The sequence below is a fragment of the Dipodomys merriami genome, unplaced genomic scaffold (genome assembly GCF_024711535.1).
Source record: "Dipodomys merriami isolate MVZ:Mamm:240054 unplaced genomic scaffold, mDipMer1.0.p SCAF_57, whole genome shotgun sequence".
Lineage (NCBI taxonomy): Eukaryota > Metazoa > Chordata > Mammalia > Rodentia > Heteromyidae > Dipodomys > Dipodomys merriami.
Genome location: NW_027206146.1, coordinates 8,244,347 through 8,262,972, shown reverse-complemented (window position 1 = coordinate 8,262,972; position 18,626 = coordinate 8,244,347). Strand labels below are relative to the sequence as shown.

The 18,626-nt window shown below is 53.7% G+C and overlaps 1 protein-coding gene across 2 annotated transcripts; it reads left to right on the top strand.

Moving 5' to 3' along the window:
- Positions 1-539: 539 nt before the first annotated feature.
- LOC138812585 (hepatocyte nuclear factor 3-gamma-like) lies at positions 540-10,270 on the top strand. 2 transcript variants are annotated; one of them, XM_070000554.1, is made up of 2 exons: positions 540-773; positions 8,200-10,270. In XM_070000554.1, the coding sequence occupies exons 1-2, from the start codon at positions 702-704 to the stop codon at positions 9,202-9,204; spliced, it is 1,077 nt and encodes a 358-aa protein (XP_069856655.1). In that variant the 5' UTR covers positions 540-701; the 3' UTR covers positions 9,205-10,270. The 2 variants fall into 2 exon arrangements, with proteins under 2 accessions (XP_069856655.1, XP_069856656.1); XM_070000555.1 differs by lacking the exon at positions 540-773 and adding an exon at positions 4,538-4,614.
- Positions 10,271-18,626: the final 8,356 nt, after the last annotated feature.

The window sequence follows — 18,626 nt, the reverse complement described above, 5'->3', positions numbered from 1 at the left end:
AGCCCCCGAGTCGTGAAGGTGATTTGTTGCCCTACGGGGATCTTCGCTGCAGCCCTCGAGCCCCTCCATCTTTTAATCCTGACTCTGTTACACAGGCTGAGATTATTCTCAGCCGTCGGAAGTCTCAGTCTGCAGGTCCGTCCGATGCTGGGGGCGAGGGGGAAACGGTAGATTCAGGCGTCTCCCACACAGGCACCCCCGGAGTCACTCTGAACCCCCTCTCTGCGGGGTTCAGGATGGGCTCTGAGCGGCAGGTGATGCACCCTCCCACGGAACAGACCCTCCCCCAGTTCTGCCCCCGAGGTTCCCAGCATCCGTACCGCCCCCCGACCCCACCCCATGCACCCCGTAACCCCCTCCTCGGTCAACCCGGTGCTCCGGGCGGCCGCGGCGCGTGTCCCCGCGATCCCGCAGGGGGCGCCCCGCTCCGAGCGCGCCGCCCCCGGGGAGGCGGGCGGGGAGCCCCGGGGCGGCGAGGGCGGGGGTGCCCCGGCTATAAAGCGCGGCCGCCTCCCGCGGAGCCGGGGAGGGACGGCGGGAGTCCGGAGGGACGCGCTGCGCGCACGGACGGACACACACGCAGGACGGACTCCCCTCCCGACGGGGCCCGACGGTCGGAAGTCCCAGCGTACCCCGGCCTCGAGAGCCGGGCCGGGGGGGTGTCACCGCGGCCGGGGTGGTGGGGGGCGCAGGCCCGGGGGATGCTGGGCTCGGTGGTGAAGATGGAGGCTCACGATCTGGCTGAGTGGAGCTACTACCCCGAGGCGGGCGAGGTGTGTGTCCTCGGGGATGGCGGGGCGGGCAGCGGGGGGCCGCGGGGTGGGAGACCGGGACGCCGAGTGGGGGGGACCGGGGGGGGTTCGGGCATGGGGTGGGGCGGCCGGGCTGGGGAGCGCGGGCCGGGCAAAGCTGGTCCCCGGCGATGGCCTCCAGGGGGGAGGAAAATGTAGGCAAGGGTCGGTCACACCGTAAAGGTGAGCGCCGGGCGGTGCTGGGTCCCTGGAATCCCAGAGATTCAAAAACAATCAAATAGTGTTTTTTGTTTTTGTTTTTGTTTTTTTTTTTAATGAACAACCTCATCAGAAGAGGGATCCGAGCTGGGGTGTGGGGTGGGGTAAGGGACCGAGCTTGGAGGATTTAAGGCTAGGGGGTTCGAAGTGGAGAGGGACTTCTAGAAGGGGGAGGGGATCATCTCCAAGCAGGGAAGTCTCGGTGGGAGGTCAGGGCCGCATGACAATGTGTAAGGTTAGGGGTCGTCCCCTTCGCCCGGTGTGGAAGTCAGAAAAGGAGTTGGGGTTAAGGGAATCAGCTGGAAATCTAAGATCGGGTCAGAAGTTAGGGGTTAGTGGTGGTCAAGGGTAAGAGATGGAGGTTCTTAGCATGAAGTTTGCTTAGGGGAGGCTAAAATCAACAGATTTGCCTAGACCAGCAACCCAGATGGCACTGGGGACCTAAACCTAAAGCAAGAACAGAGGAGTTTGGTCAGCATCTGGGAGAGAAGTCAGACTTCACCCCCCTCACACACCCCTGCTGTGATTCTTAGCAGGGACTCCCCTCAAGTCTAAGGCTAGAGGATTAATTTCAGGGGGTACACCTCCTCTTCCCACTCACCGCCCCCCTACCCCATCCAACAAGAGCCAGCCTTTGTTGGAGCGCCCTGTGTTGGAGAGCAGGGAGGTTTGGGGACACATCCTCCCCTAATTCCCTCGCCCTGGCAGATAGAAAAGTGCCTCCTTAGAGCTAACTTCTTCCCTTGGTGCACGATCGATTGTTCTTTGCTTGCCTGCTGTAGGATCAGGACTGTGGTGCTGGGGAAATGGTTGGACGTGTTGATAGCGACACTTGTGTTCCTAATCTGGAAGAAAGATTGTGGGCTCCAAAGGGGGGGCGGGTGGGATGGCCAGGAATGGCTGCAGAGAGATTTGATCTGATGTTTGAGAACTGGGGTCTTGGGTTTTTTGTTGGTTTGGGGCTTGTTTGCTTTGTTTTGTTTTTATTTTATTTTTGAGAAGTCTCACAGTCTACCCTTACCTGGCCTCCAACTTGTGATCCTCTACCACTACCGCTTCAGTGCTGGGATTACAGGCATGCACTAGGACTAGGGATGTTGGCAAAGTGCCCGGGAGGGGCCATTCCGGAGTCTGGGGAGGTGTGAGGTGCATATGGGGTGGGGCCTGGCTGCTGGGGAAGGAGTTAGGAGTGTAGAGCTTAGAGAGACTGTTGGAGGTGGGTTTCTGGAAGAGGAATGGGTTGTGAGAGATCTTGGGGGGAGATGGAGACCACCCTCCCCAGAGATCTTAACTGGACCCTTGGTGAGCTCAAAGTCTGGGCTCAGGATTTAAGGGGACCAACTAACAAATCAGTGTTTATCTGGAGCTTGCTTGAAATTAGGGCCTGGGCACTGTCCTGAGCTTCTTTTACTCAAGGCTAGTGCTCAACTACTTACGCCACAGCTCTGCTTCTGAGTTTTTTGATGCTTCATTGGAGATAACGAGTCTCATAGATTTTTCTGCCTGGGCTGGCTTTGAACTGCAGTCCTCAGATCTTAGCCTCCTCAGTAGCTGGAATTACAGGCATGAGCCACCAGTGCCCAGCTATAAACTAGTGTTTCTGAAATACATCTTAAGAAGTAAATTGTGGGTGTGAGGGATACAGTCTGAATGGATCTGAGTTTAGGGGACAAGTGTGTGTGTGTGTGTGTGTGTGTGAGAGAGAGAGAGAGAGAGAGAGAGAGAGAGAGAGAGAGAAAGAGAGAGAGAGAGAGAGAGAGAGAGAGAGAGAAGTACTAAGGAATTGAGCCCAGGGCCTGGGTGCTGTCATTTAGGTTTTTTCCACTCAAGGCTGGCACTCTACCACGTGAACCATAGCTCCACATTTGGCTTTTTGCTGATTAACTGGAGATAAGAGTCTGACAGACTTTCTTGTCCTAGCTAGGTTTTGAACCATGATCTTCAGATCTCAGCCTCCTGAGCAGCTGAGATTACAAGTGTGAGCCACTGGTGCCTGGTTTTGGAGACATTTTATTATACTCTGTTGTGTCAGAAGTTGCAGGTCATCTCCAATCAGATTTTAAGGGACATACTTTGGAAGAGTGGACCGAGGCGGGGGAAGGGCTGGAGATGGTTTTGGGGTTTCTGAAGGTCTCCCAGGGGAGCCTGCGCCTTCCCCATGCCTGCATCTCAGAGATTCAGAGAGAATTCACCTCTCCCCTACCATACACCCATGCTGGGGTGAGGCTGACACCCTGAAGTCTGGTACAGGGACCTTGGGCATGTCCCTCCAAAGCCCCAGGTTCTTACAGGTCAGCTGGTCCCCTTGCTCCCCTGTTTTTGCGATAAGAAAGCTAGAGGAGGCCTGCAGAGTGCTAGGGGTCCCCCCCACCCCTCCTTGGGTCTGAGATGGGAAAATGGGCTCTGATTTCCCAGTGCCTCCCTGCATGCTCTGACACACCCTTCTGCAGAGACAATAAGGAAATGAAAGAGGAGAGAAAATCCTGGCTGCTGGGTTAGGGTGCTGGTCCCCCCAAGGGCTTCCCCCACGCCACACACATAGGCTCAGCTCCACCCCTTGGTGGGAGATCCGGTTCAGAACCCGGACACCAGGGGTTCATCCCAGCCATGGGGCGTGGGAAAGCCTAGGGTGGATTAGAGCAGCTGGAATGCTTGAGGTCAGACTTCAAGGAGGACTTCCGGGTGGGTGGGGAGCTAGAAAAAAAAAAAGGCTTTGGGGTCCCTGAGAATCTACCTGAGTCGGACAAGGGGTGGGGTGGAGTCCAGGATGTGGCTCTCTCTCTCTCTACCCAGAATCTATCACATTCCCCGTCTTTTCTTCCCTTATTCTCTCTGAGAGGGGCTGAAGCAGCCAAGCAGAGGAGAGTGTGTAAAGGGAGGATTGTGGTTCCAAGTTCATGGTGAGGCTCTGGGGAGGTAAGAAGTTAGAAGAAGGGAGATCAATAGCTGCAGAGAGGGGCTGGGAAGGTGGCTCAGTGGTAGAGCGCTTGCCTTGCATGCCTGAGGCCCTGGGTTCAATTCCTCAGCACCACATAAGCAGAAAAAGCTGAAAGCGGTGCTGTGGCTCAAGTAGTAGAGCACTAGCCTTGAGCTGAAGAACTCAGGGACAGCGCCCAGGCCCAGAGTTCAAGCCCCCAAAACCGACAAAAAGATGCTCTACAGGACAGGGAGGGGAGAGGAGGGAAAGTTGGGAGAGGACTGTTAAGGGAGAAGGAAACAGATCTGGGGTGGGGAAAAGAGCACAAGGGTACTGGGATAAGAGGGAGATGGACAGATGGCTGACGGAAGTTCAAAGAGGAAAGACAGATGCCCAGGGTGGAGCAGCAGAGCGGGGCTAGTTCTCCCTCTGTCCTACAACTCACACCTGGAGTTTGCTGCCACCTGTTCTTGATTCTTCCCCCCTCCCCTTGGTGTGCCCATCCTAGGGCATGGACTCACCCTTTTTTTCTTTTTGCTCAAGGCTGGCACTCTACTCCTTGAGCCACAGCTCCACTTCCGCTTTTGGCTGGTTCATTCCAGAGATGAGTCTCATCGACTTTCCTGCCTGGGCTGGCTTTGAATCATGATCCTCTGATCTCAGCCTCCTGAGTAGCTAGGATGACAGGTGTGAGCCACCAACATTTTCCTTGCTTTTTGCAGTCAGTCTCTTAGGCAACTCGAGGATTAGCATTTCTTCTTCTTCTTTTTTTTTTTTAAATCAGTCATGGGGTTTGAACTCTGGGCCTGAGCACTGTCCCTCAGCTCTTCAGCTCAAGGCTAGGGCTCTACCACTTAAACCACAGCGCCACTTCCAGTTTTCTGGTAGTTAATTGGATATGAGTCTCACGGACTTTGCTGCCCAGGCTGGCTTTGAACCGTGATCCTCAGATCTCAGCCTCCTGAGTAGCTAGGATGACAGGTGTGAGCCACCAGTGCCTAGCAGGACTAGAATTTCTGTAGGTTCAGATCACTGCTTTTCTAGCCAAGTCTGGAGCCACACTGCCTGGATTCAGAATCCCAGTTCACCCCCTTTCTTGCTGTGTAACTTGCTATATACACACACCATGTTTCTGGGTTTCAGCTTTCCCAGCTTTCAAGTGACATTGTGGGAGCGGGCACCTATGGTCACACCTATAATCCCAACTACCTAAGAGCCTGAGACCTGAGGATCTCTGTTTGAAGCCAACCAGGGCAGAAAAGCTTGTAAAACTCTGTGTCCAATTAACCAGTACAAAACTGGACTGGAGGCATGTCTCAAGTGGGAGAGCACCAGCCTTGAGTTGAAAAAGCCAAAAGAGAGTGTGAGACCTTGAGCCCTGGGACCAACACACCCACACACATGAAAGATGTAAAAATAGCCCCTCCCCCATACTGTAGTGTTTCCAGCTGTGAAGTGTTTGGAGCTGCACCTGGCACAGAGTTGGAAGTCTGTAAATCCATGTTAATGGACGCATAGCTTTGAACCGAGATCCTCAGATCTCAGCCTCCTGAGTAGCTAGGATTACAGGCGTGAGCCACCGGAGCCCAGCCCAAGAGGCTCTTATTTCTAATAAACCACCAGAAAATCAGAAGTGGCGCTGTGGCTCAAGTGGTAGAGTGCTAGCCTTGAGCTGAAGAGTTGAGGAACAGCGCTCAGGTCCCCAGTTCAAGTCCCACGATCGACCAAAAAGAAGAAAATTGCAAAGAGGGTGATTTTAAAAGCCATTGCAATCTCCGTATGTTACTGAGCTAAGATGCCCCTGTTCCCCTTGTGAACTCTTTTCTTTTCCTTTTGGCAGCAATGGAATTTGAACTCGGGGCTTTATTTCATTTTATTTGTTATTTTTGCCTGAAGTAGGAGATTTTCCTGATCTCCACCTCCTAAGTAGCTGGAATTGTAGGCATGAGTCACCATTCCCAGCACTTCTGTGGGAACATTTGTGAAAATGGTTTGGTATTTACAATGATCTAGTGGTTTGCATTCAGTTTTTTCTTTTTTCATTTATACTGATGTATAAATGATATTATAGCTTACAGTGGCAGCTTACATTTGATACATAGTAGCTTACATTTTGTTCATAGTAGCCTGAAATGTGATTTGTGATCACATTTTTTAAACTTATAAAACAGTATTTTTTTTTCTTTTTGGTGCTAGTTTGAACTTAGGTCCTTTTTTTTTTTTTTTTTTTGGTCTGTGGTGGGGCTTGAACTCTGACCCTGTGCTCTTCAGCTCAAAGCGAGTGCTCTACCGCTTGAGCCACAGCGCCACTTCGTGTTTTCAAATGGTTTATTGGAGATAAGAGTCTCACGGACTTTCCTGCCCAGGCTGGCTTTGAACCTTGATCCTCAGATCTCAGCCTCCTGAGTAGCTAGGATTATAGGCGTGAGCCACCGGCGCCTGGCTAGAACTTAGATTCTTTTGCTGGCTAGGCAGGTACCGTACTGCTTGAATCATACCTCTAACCCAAAATAGTAACTTTAAGTTGGGCACAATAGCTTGTGCCTTGGGTCCCTACAACTCAGGAGGGTGAGGCAGAAAAATCAATGGAGCAGTGTTCAAGCCAGCCTGGATAACATAGTGAGGCTCTGTCTCAAACAAACAAACAAAAAACAATATTATAGCCTAGGAGAAAAATCCATATTAGGTTATTAGAGATGTTAGTAATTACGCACTAAAGCTGAGAACTACTAATTCATTCGTTAAGCAAGTTTCCCAGCTGACCAATTTTGGTTGTTTAAGTAAAAAGATTGATTTTTTTTTATTTTTGCCAGTTCTGGGACTTGAACTCAGGGCCTGGGTACTGTCCCTGAGCTTCTACCACTTGAGCCACATTTCTAGCTTTTTCTGTGTATGTGGTACTGAGAAATTGAACCCAGGCTTCATGCATGCTAGGCAAACACTCTATCACTAAGCCACCTTCCCAGCCCCAAAAGATTGATTCTTGAGCCCATGAAGTGCAGAATTATGAGTTCAAGGCCAACCTGAGCTACGTATTGGGACCCTGTCTCAAAATCTGTTTTATTTTCTTGCTTGCTTTTTTTTTTGTGTCTTAGGATCTGTTTATACTATTTGAAATTATTGAAGACCCCATTTTCTATGAGTTCAGGTTATATGTTCATGTTCATATTTATTACATTCATAAGTGAATTTAAAAATGCATCTTTTTTTTTTTAAGTTGTTTTTGCTGGTCCTCAGGCTTGAACTCAGGGTCTGGGCACTGTCCCTGAGCTGTTTTATTTGCTCAAGATTAGCACTCTTCCACTTGACCCACAATGCCACTTCTAGCTTTTTCTGTTTATGTAGTGCTGAGGATTTGAACCCAGGGCCTCATGCATGCGAGGCAAGCATTCTACCACTGAGCCACCTTCCCAGCCCTAATGCATCTGTTTTTTAAACCAAGTTCTTATTAATTCAATTGTTTTTTGGTTGTGGGACTTGAACTCAGGGCCTGGGCACTGTCCTTGAGCTTCTTTGTGCTCAAGGCCAGCACTTTATCACTTGAGCCATGGCGCCACTTCTGGTTTTTGAATGGTTCATTGGAGATAGGAGTCTCAGGGCATTTTTCTGCCTGGGCTGGCTTTGAACCACACTCCTCAGATCTCACCTCCTGAGTTGCTAGGAACATAGGTGTGAGCCATCAGCACCTGGCAATTCAGTTTAATATAACAATTGTTTGTTAGTCTAACTAGCATGTTTTTATTCAAATAGCTATTTCTATTACAAATTTTTAGTGTGGAAGAGCTAAGCATAGTCACACATACCATCTCAGCTACACCAGAGATGCAAGTTGGAGGATCACAGTCCAATGCCAGCTCAGAGCACTACCAGAAAAATAACTAATGCAAATAAATAAGCTAAGCATTGGGGTTTACGCCTATAATCCTAGCTACTTAGAAGGCAGTCAGGACTATAGTTCTAAGCCAGCCTAGGCAGGAATGTCCGTGAGACTCTGATTTATCAGAAAAACAAAAACAACCAGAAGTGGTTGTTTCTGTGGCTCAAGTGGTAGAGCACCAGCCATAAGTGAAAAAGGTCAGGGACAGCACCCACGTCTTGATTCAAGCCTCAGGACCAGCATGCATGCGCGCGCATACACAACCAGTTAGAGATAGTGGCTGAGGAGGAGCGTTGGATAGGAAATGGACAGATGGATAGAAAGACACTGGGCATGATCTTCCCAAAACACACTAGACACACTCTAACCCTTGCCCATCTCTCTCTGTCTTGCAGGTTTATTCTCCAGTAACCCCAGTGGCCACCATGGCCCCCCTCAATTCCTACATGACCTTGAGCCCTCTCAGCTCCCCCTACCCTTCGGGGGGGCTCCCCCCATCCCCACTGTCCTCAGGACCCCTGGGACCCCCGGCCCCTGCCGCGCCCCTTGGGCCCACCTTCCCAGGCCTGGGCGCCAGTGGCGGTGGCACAGGGAATTCGGGGTACGGGGCCCCAGGGCCCGGGCTGGGGCCAGGGAAAGAGATGGCCAAGAGTTACAGGCGGCCGCTGGCCCACGCCAAGCCGCCCTATTCCTACATCTCCCTCATCACGATGGCAATCCAGCAAGCGCCAGGCAAGATGCTGACCCTGAGCCAAATCTACCAGTGGATCATGGACCTGTTCCCGTACTACAGGGAGAACCAGCAGCGCTGGCAGAACTCCATCCGCCACTCACTGTCCTTCAACGACTGCTTCGTCAAGGTGGCGCGATCCCCGGACAAGCCGGGCAAGGGCTCCTACTGGGCCCTGCACCCCAGCTCTGGAAACATGTTTGAGAACGGTTGCTACCTGCGGCGCCAGAAACGCTTCAAGCTGGAGGAGAAGGCAAAGAAGGGGAGCAGCGGGGGGTCATCTATGACCAGGAACGGTACTGGACCAGCCGCCTTGTCTACCACCACCTCCATCACCACCACCACCTCCGCCATCACCGTTACCTCGCCACCGCAGCCCCCACCCTCCGAGCCCGAAGCTCAGCGTCGGGAGGAAGTGGGGGCCCCCCTGGACTGTGGCTCACCCCCATCCTCCACCCCCTATTTCACTGGCTTGGAGATTCCAGGGGAACTGAAGCTAGACACAGCATACAACTTCAACCACCCCTTCTCCATCAACAACCTGATGTCCGAACAGACCTCTGCACCCCCCAAACTGGACATGGGGTTTGGGGGCTACGGGGCAGAGAGTGGGGAGGCTGGAGTATATTATCAGGGCCTGTACCCCCGATCCCTGCTGAACGCCTCTTAGCGTGGTGGGGAGCGGAGGAGGGGCTGTGGGGTTGGGCTGTGGCTCACAGTCTTGGGGTCCTGGTACCTCGTCTGTTGGGTAACATCTGTGCGGCAACCTGTCAGACACTAGGGACTTCTCAGTGGGCACTTGGGGTACTGCGAAGATGGCTGTGTTGATCGATATTTGTGGTTGATCCATTAGTAACTGTAGCTACTGCCTGGGCTGCCATCTTGGTGGTCCCTTTGGGGCCTGTAATGAACCCTTTTTTTGTTTTTTGCTTTTTTTTTTCTCCAGTTGTTGGGTTTTGTGTTGTTTTGTGCTGGTCCTGGGGCTTGAACTCAGGACCTGGGTGCTGTCCTTGAACTTTTTTTTTTTCTCAAGGATAGCGCTCTACCACTTGAGCCATAGCTCCATTTCCAGCTTTTTGCTGGCTCATTGGAGATAAGAGTGTCACAGACTTTTCTGCCCAGGTTGGCTTTGAATCTCGAGCCTCAGATCTCAGCCTCCTGAGTAGCTGGGATTCCAGGTGTGAGCCACCAGCAGATTGACCCTTTGACTAACGGTGACACCATTTCTATGACATCAAGACCCAGTGGGTACTGCGGTCAGTTCTTTCTTGGGGGAGACTTCTTGGCCCAGTCGATGTTCATTCAGCCCCCCTCCTGCATCTCTTTGCCCCCCTGGGCTCTCGGAGAGTCATGATGTGGGAACATTATACTGCCATTTACCACAGCTCTGGGTTGCTCATGTGGTCTGTCTCTTTGGTGGGGGAATGGAGACCCCTTGTTTTTCTCTGCTGTCCACCCCCCATCGTGGTGCACTCAGTCAGTCAACTAGCCTTTTGGTCAATTTCCAGACCACAGACTTCTGCCTTCCTAGTGTTGGGATTACAGGCAGGTACCACCATGCCCACCCCTTTCCCTGTCTCTTCATGATGTCACTTCTGTGTCACTCTGTCCCTGATGCAGGGCAAGCCAGGAAGGCTGGTCAGGGGGGGTTGGGTGTTCCTATGGAAGTCTAGTACATTCTGGGGAGGGGGAGACTGGATGTGTTAGACAATTAAAGGTACCATTGCCACCCATCACCCTATGTCTCTTTTCCTTGAAATCTGGGATTTGGGTTCTCCTGTCCCTGCTCCTTCCTGTTCTCAGGGGCTGGGCTGCCTCTGGGGGGGAAGGGCCGGGGGAGGCAGGGACCTGACCTTTGGCTCTTTGCTGTCCCTGACCCCAGGACAGTTTGTTCATAGTTAGATAGCAGCCCCCGCAGTGGTGGGGCCAGGGCAGCAAGGGGGGGGGAGGTGGCCAGACAGTGACCAAGGCCATCTCCCTCCCCCACCCCACCCCCAGGCACACACCTAGTTATGAGGCTCAATGCTTAGGGCTCAGCCAAGGAGGCAGACTGGAGGACTGAACAGGGTGTGTGTGTGTGTGTGTGTGTGTGTGTGTGTGTGTGTGTGTGTGTGTGTGTGTGTGTGTGTGTGTGTGTGTGTGTGTGTGTGTGTGTGTGTGTGTGTGTGTGTGTGTGTGTGTGTGTGTGTGTGTGTGGTGACAGTGGGGTACGGGCCAGCCTGTCACTGTGTCATGTGTACCTCTGGAGCTCACTACTCAGGAGGCTGTGATCTGAGGATCACTGTTCCAAGCCAGCCTGGGCAGACAAATCTAAGAGATTCTTTGCACCAATGAACCCGGCAAAAAAAGCCAGACCTGGAGCCGGGCACCAGTGGCTCATGCCTGTCATCCTAGCTACTCAGGAGGCTGAGATCTGAGGATCGAGGTTCAAAGCCAGCCTGGGCAGGAAAGTCTGTGAGACTCTGATTTCCAATAAATCACCAGAAAACCGGAAGTGGCGCTGTGGCTCAAGTGGGAGAGCGCTCGCCTTGAGCTGAAGAGCTCAGGAATAGTGCCCAGGCCCAGAGTTCAATCCCCGTGACTGAAAAGAAGAAGCCAGACATGGAGACATGGCTCAGGTGGTTAGCGTACCAGCCTCAAGGAGGAAAAACCACTCATTCAGTCAGCTAGCCTTCTGGTCAATTTCAAGGCCACAGACTTCTGCCATCCTAGTGCTGGGATTACAGGCAGGTACCACCATGCCCAGCCCTCTCCTTGTCACTTCTGTGTCACTCTGTCGCTGGTCCTCTATGCTTTTATCTCTGTTCTCTCCTCTGGCTTCCTTCCCTCTTTTAGCTTCCCTGTGTTTCCCCCTGTACCTGCTACCTCCCTGACCAGGCCCTTGATTTCTGTCCTAGTGCCCGCCAAGAAGGCCAGGCTGGTGCTGCGTGTCACCCCTGCCGCCGCTCCCCCCCCCCCCCCCCCAGCCATGCTGGCTGTCCCAGGCAGGCCGGGGAATTCCTCCTAGTTCCTGGAAAAAACAACTGGTTGGAGAGAAAGGCGCTCAGTCTCCCCGGCACCCGCCCCCTCCCTGGGCCTGGGGGTCTCTCCCCGAGTTGGAGGCCGGAGGCAGGAAGCCCTGCGGTTTCTGGCTTCTCCCAGGCGGCCTCCGGATCTGGCCCCCGCCCCCCGGCCAACAGCCCAAATATTATTCCGCAGGAGGAGCCGGTGGTGGCAGGAGGAGGCCCTGGCTGAAAGAGGCTTTCAGGGCGGCCAGGCCTGGGGCTTCCTGTCCCCAGGCTCGGGGCCTCAGGCCGCCCCAGTGGGGACCTCAGGTGGCCGGAGGGGCGGGGTGTGGTTGGAAGGTCCTTAGGGGAGGGTGTGGCCATCCGTGAGGGTGTCTGGTGGCCACCAAGTCGCCTGGCGTGGGCAGGTGTGACCCCACCCCAGGGACAGCCGGCTGGTGTCCAGTGTGGAAAAGTACCACGGTCAGACGTGGGACGCATGGACAGACATGAGGACGCCAGGGATCTGGGTTGGAGGGGCAGCTGTGGGGACACAGGGAGGCTCAGGCTGTGGGCCTGAGGTGACATCATCCAGAGAAGGGGATGGTAGGTGGGGAAACTGAGGCGGGGGTGGGTCCCAGCTATAACCACAGGACTGACTGCATGGCAAACAGTGACAATGGCAGCATAAAAGATTAAACTACCAACTGTGGTAGTGCACACCTATAATCCCAGCGATCAAAAGCTGAAGGCCAGCCAGACCCTGTCTTAAGAATCCAAGCATAGGGCTGGGAATGTGGCTTAGTAATAGAATGCTTGCCTAGCATGCATGAAGCCCTGGGTTCGATTCCTCAGTACCACATACACACATACACACACACAAAAAGCCAGAAGTGGCACTGTGGTTCAAGTTGTAAGAGTGCTACCCTTGAGCAAAAGAAGCTCAGGGACAGTGTCCAGACCCTGAATTCAAGCCCCAGGATTGGGGGGAAAATCCAAGCATAGTTAGGTGCCGGTGGTTCACACCTGTCAGCTACTCAGAGGCTGAGATCTGAGGATCTCAGTTCAAAGCCAGCCCAGGCAATAAAGTCCATGAAATTCTTTTTTTTTTTTTCCCCATGAGATTCTTATCTCCAATGAACCACCAGAAAACCAGAGACTAGCCTTGAGCTGAAGAGCTGAGGGACCAGAGATCAAGCTCTACAACTGACAAAAATAAATAAATAAAGGGGCTAGGAAGGTGGCTCAGTAGTAGTTTGCCTCACATGCCTGAGGCCCTGGGTTCGATTCCTCAGCACCACATAAGCAAAAAGAAAAAAGCCGGGAGTGGCGCTGTGGCTCAAGTGGTAGAGCGCTAGCCTTGAGCTGAAGAGCTGAGGGACAGCACCCAGGCCCAGAGTTCAGACCCCACAACTGGACCCCCCCCCCAAAAGTAAATAAATAAATTAAATAAATAAAAACCAAGCATACACATACAGACATGAAAACAAGGGCTAGGGGAATGGCTCAAGTGGTAAGGAGTTTGACTGGCAAGTACAAAGCTAAAACATATATATATATTTCTATTAAAATGTTTAAAAAGTTTACTGTGAGGCATGAACGGTGCCAGTGGCTCACGCCTGTCATCCTAGCTACTCAGGAGGTTGAGATCTGAGGATCGGGGTTCAAAGCCAGCTCAGACAGGAAAGTCCAGGAGATTCTTATCTCCAATGAACCACCAGGAAGAAGTGGCGCTGTGGCTCAGGTGGTAGAGCGCTAGCCTTGAAGAGCTGAGGGACAGCGCCCAGGCCCAGAGTTCAAGCCCCATGACCGACCAAAAAAAAAAAAAAAAAAAGCTATCCAATGAACCACCAGGAAACCAGAAGTGGTGCTATGGCTTGAAGTGGTGGAGCGATAGCCTTGAGCCCTGAGTTCAAACCCCACAACCGACAAAAATAAATAACTGAGGCCCACACATGAGAGGTGACATGACTTGGCCCAGGTCCTACAGATGAGGAATGGGTGCTAAGTGTCACCCAGACATTTGTTTTTTTGTTTTTGGGGGGTCCAGTTGTGGGGCCTGAACTCTGGGCCTGGGCGCTGTCCCTCAGCTCTTCAGCTCAAGGCTAGCGCTCTACCACTTGAGCCACAGCGCCACTTTCGGCTTTTTTTCTTTTTGCTTATGTGGTGCTGAGGAATGGAACCCAGGGCCTCATGCATGCAAGGCAAGCGCTCTACCGCTGAGCCAGCTTCCCAGCCCTGGCTCATGTTCTTGAAGCCCTACACTTCCTGCCACAGCTGTTCTGTCTGGATCACACGTGTCTAAGTACCACAGCTAGGGCTGCTGCATGACACATTCAGCACAAGATTGAGGGCACTTGTACTTGGTGGGCACCGGTGGCTCACGCCCGTCATCCTAGCTCCTTGGGAGGCTGAGATCTGAGGATCGAGGTTCAAAGCCAGCCCCAGCAGGAAAGTCTGTGAGCCTCTTATCTCCAATGAACCACCAGAAAACCGGAAGTGGCGCTGTGGCTCAAGTGGTAGAACGCTAGCCTTGAGCTGAAGAGCTGAGGCACAGCGCCCAGGCCCAGAGTTCAAGCCCCATGACTGACAAAGAAAAAAAAAAAAATGAGGTACTTTTGGCCATCAGGGCCTGCCATGGGGTTCACGTGCGGGTCGCTGGGGATGTGTCTGTCCGTCATTGTCTTCTGTGTGTCTGTCCCTCAGCCCAGACATTGTGGGTCTGCCTATATCTGTCAGCGTGTGTCACCGTGTCTGTCCCTGTGTGTGTCACCATCCACCCAGGTGTCACGCTGTGGGTTACTCACCATCCCGGCCACAGGTGGGCGGGCCGGGCCTGCTGGTGCCAGCATGGAGACCCAGCCCTTCCCAACCCCGGCTGCCATAGGCCAGGCCTGGCGCCTGTTTGCCATGCCTGCCCCAGGTAAACACCGAGATCCGGAACCGGAGGGCACCTCCCTCCCCTCTGTTCTCTGCCCCTCGGCCTGCCCCGGGCCGGGCTGGACCGCAGCCCGTGCCTAGTGTCCCCAAGGGCTCCTGTGTGCGCTGACCGCCCTGTCCCCAAGCGCCCAGCCTTGGCCTCAGCCCCGTGGCTAATGTCTGTTTGTATCCATCTCACTCTGGTGGCTCCTGACCCCTGCGTGCCTTCTGTCCCTTCCCCTCACCCCGGTTTGTCTGTGGTTCTGTCCTCCTAGGCACTAAGCCTTGTTTTCATTTTGTCATTGTCCCTCTCGCTACAATCAGCAAAGCCCTGGGCTCTCCCAAGCCAGGCTCGATTCTTTTTTGTTTTGCCAGTCCTGGGGCTTGAACTCAGGGCCTGGGCGCTGTCCCTGAGCTGCTTTTGCTCAAGGTTAGCACTCTACCATTTGAGCCACAGGGCCACTTCTGGCTTTTTCTGTGTATGTGGTGCTGAGGAATCAAACCCAGGGCTTCATGCATGCGAGGCTAGCACTCTACCACTGAGCCAACCTTCCCAGTCCCTCCCTGAGCTCTTTGGCTCAAGGCAAGCCTTCTACCACTTGAGCCACAGCTCCACTTCCAGTTTTCTGGTGGTTTACTGGAGATAAAGAGTCTCACACTTTCCCGCCCCAGCTGGCTTTGAACCGTGATCCTTAGATCTCAGCCTCTTGAGTAGCTGGGATGACAGGCGTAAGCCACCAGCTCCTGCCTACAATTCCCCTCCCCCCCCCCACCTTACTTTGTGAACTTCTCTTTCTCTTCATCTCTGGGGGTGTTGGAGACCTGGGACCCCAGACAGCCTCCCACCCCCACCCCAGGCAGATTCTACCATGCCAGGATCTCAGGGGAATGGAAGGCCCCCAGCCTTTTGCCCCAATCCACTCGTGTATATATATAAAGGTATATGCACGTATTATTTATATCTGTCCAGGAGTAGAGGGGCAGACACTGGGGCCTTTGTGTAGCCTCTGCCTGCTGCCCGCCTGCCCGCCACTCCTCTCCAGGCCGCCTCCACTCCCCCCGCACACAAAGGTTCCTGTGAGGCCTGCCAGCTTCCTCTGCCCGAGGTGTGAGTGGGAATACCATGGGGGGGGGGCAGGAGGGCTGGGGAGGGGGGGGCGGTCTAGTGCCTAAGGAAGCTTTTTCCAGGTGGAGAAAACCTGGGAGCTCCCAGGGCTGGGGCCTGTCCCCCATCCTTACCTGGCCTCTCCCTAGGGGCCTGGGCATCTCCACGTGTCACTTTTTCTCTGTCATCGTGAGTCTCCTTCGCATAGTTATGGGACACCGGGAGTAAGAGGACCCCCGGATCACAAGATACGGGAGGGAGAATGTGGGTCCCCCCGGGGTTCTTCGCCATTTCTTTTCGCCCGCCGCACTCTGCTCTTTCTCTTCAGCCGCTGTTTGACAACTCCCACCTGTTCCCATTGAAAAATTATCCATCGTCAGGAGCCAGCGGCTCCCGTCTGTCATCCTACCTACTCAGGAGGCTGAGATCTGAGAATTGTGGTTCAAAGCCAGCCTGGGCAGGAAAGTCTGTAAGACTCTACTCTCCAAGGAACCACCAGATAATCGAAAGTGGCTCAAAGAGATAGAGCGCTAGCCCTGAGTGAAAGAGGCAAGGTCCTGAGTTCAAGTCATAGGACTGCCCCCCCCTACTATCTATTCATAGTTGTGTGTGTTCATGTGTGCCCTGATACTGGGGCTTGAACTCTGGACCTGGGCACTGTCCCTGAGCTTTTACTCTCACGCCTGATCCTCCACCAATTGAGCCACAGCTCCACTTCCAGCTTTTTGGTGGTTCATTGGAGATTCACATCTGAGGGGCTTTCCTGCTCTGGGCTGGCTTCGATCCAAGATCCTCAGAGCTCAGCCTTCCAAGATTACAAGCCCCAAAGTTCTCCCAGTGCTGAGCCCCACAGCACCCTGATGTTCCTCCATGATGCTTCTGACATCATCTCCTGCAACTTTTCCTTGTGTGGTAGTTTATTGTCCCCCTTGGCCAGGTGTGCAATGAACAGGTTTCTACCTCAGGGCCACGGAGAGAGTGCTACCCACCAGTGCCATGTCCCTCATATCCACACGTCAGTGTGACTCCCCAGGGAGCCTTCCCATGCCATACTCTCGAATTAGCCACCTGCAGCCGGGCGCTGGTGGGCTCATTCCTGTCATCCTAGCTACTCGGGAGGGAGAGCTCTGAGCATCATGGTTCGAAACTAGCCCTGGCAGGAAAGTCCATGAGACTCTTATCTCCAACCAACCAGCAAAAAAATCCGAAGTAGAGCTGTGGCTCAAGTAGTAGCGTGCCAGCCTCAAATGATATAAGCCTAAGGGACAGAGCCTCGGCCCGGAGTTCAAGCTCCAGTACAAGCATGAACAACAAAACCACAAAATAGCCATCTCTGTCCTTTTCTCTTTGTGGGACGCTTTCCAGGGTCTGTCTGTGGCCTGCCTTTACCCACCAGCTGTGAGGATGTGGGACACAACAGCCAAATTTGAATCTGATTCTCTGCTCTACCCATAGCACCTGTCCCACGACTTGGCACACTGACAGATGCCAAATAAATATTTGCTGAGGGAGAAAATGCGCTCATGAATCTCCGCATCCCTTAGCCCAGCAGTCTTGAGCTGGGGGAAAGCCTGGGACCCAATGGTGACCAAGATTCCCGGCCCTGTCTTCAGGAGACTCTCAGCCAGGAAGGATGGAGAATGGGTAGGACTGGGGCCAGGGAGCAAAAAAGGAGGGGGGAGAGAAACCCAGGAAAATGGGGGTCCAGCAGAGGCTTCTTACACAAGCCAGTGGAGGGGGGAATCAGGGAGGGCTTCCTGGAGGTGGTGGCTGAGCTGAGACTTCTAAGATTAAAGAAGAATGAGCCAGCCTCTGCTCCTGGCCTTGCCTTTCTGTTCCTCTCAGAAAGCTTTCCACGGAAGGATGCCTTAAGTTTTGTAGTCCTGGCCTGTGCCTTGACCTAGACATCAGTCTCCTATCTGCTACTTTTGATTTGAGTCCATTTTTGGCGCTGGGCATAGAACCCAGAGACTCACAAGCTAGCCAAGTGCTCCCCACCCCCAGCCGTCTCCCCATCCCATCCCTGCGATCCTTGGAAATCCCAACCTCTACACACATTTCTCCCTCTTCTAAGCATCTGTCACAGCTGGGACAGCCTTCAGTCTCCTTCCTCTCTTGGAGACCTTGTTACCTACTTACTGACCCCCAAGTCAATCTGAACCCCTCCACCTGTCCCCACCCCACACTGGGGGAAGGGGGACTAGCCCAGCCCCCCACACCCACACAGGTCAGGCCTCTGCTGGGTTAATGATTAACCCGGCTCTATCTAGAATACACACTGGCCAGGCTGGGGGGTGACTCCCCTGTCCTCCCGCCATCCCCCCCAACCAGCTGCTCTTAAAGGACCAGGTGTCCTCTGCAGCTCTTGTACCCCCCACGGTGGCCTGACCAGGTGTGTGGAGGCCGCCGCCAGCTGTGAGGATTTGGGGGAGGGGGAAGACAAACCAGCACTTGGCGCTGCAGAGCTGGGTGAGGAAAGGAGTAGGACTGGCCCAGGTTGGAGCTGCGGCCAGCATCTCTTGCCCACGCTTATCACCTGCAATATTTAATCAGGGGTGGTTTTTCCCAGCCCTGCCCCACAGCCCAGGCTGGCAGTGCCAGGGGTGGCAAAGCGTCTGAGAGGTGATGGATGAGGGGGGATGGGACCCTTCCTTGCTGAGGGTCCTCCCTCCAGAGATGTGGGGGTAAAGCCTGGGTCCTTAAAACTGTGGGGCTGCAGGTGGGTGGTGTGTGGGCGATGCCTAGGGCAGGAAGTTAGGGGAGTCCAGATACGTGTGTTATGTTGGTCCTGGGGCTTGGACTCAGCCCAGGCGCTGCCCCTGCCCAAGGCTGGTACTCTACCACTTGAGATGGAGCTCCACTTCCAGCTTTTTGCTGGCTAATTGGAGATCAAGGGCCTCAGGGACTTTTCTGATCAGACTGACTTGGAACCTCCATCCTCAGATCGCAAGCCTCCGAGTGGTCGGATTATAGGCGTGTGGCACCGCACCCAGCAAGGCTCTCCAGATTCCGGGTGACTGAACATCTGGTCTGGGGCCACCCTTGGGTCCCAAAGCTCTCTGAACGCTGTGCTGAGACAGAGGA

What these genes read in the sequence shown, in the direction of transcription:
- LOC138812585 (XM_070000554.1), top strand. Translation starts at nt 702, where the DNA reads ATGCTGGGCTCGGTGGTGAAGATGGAGGCTCACGATCTGGCTGAGTGG. An exon ending in ACTACCCCGAGGCGGGCGAG is followed by an intron (nt 774 to 8,199) that starts GTGTGTGTCCTC and finishes TCTGTCTTGCAG; the next exon opens with GTTTATTCTCCAGTAACCCC.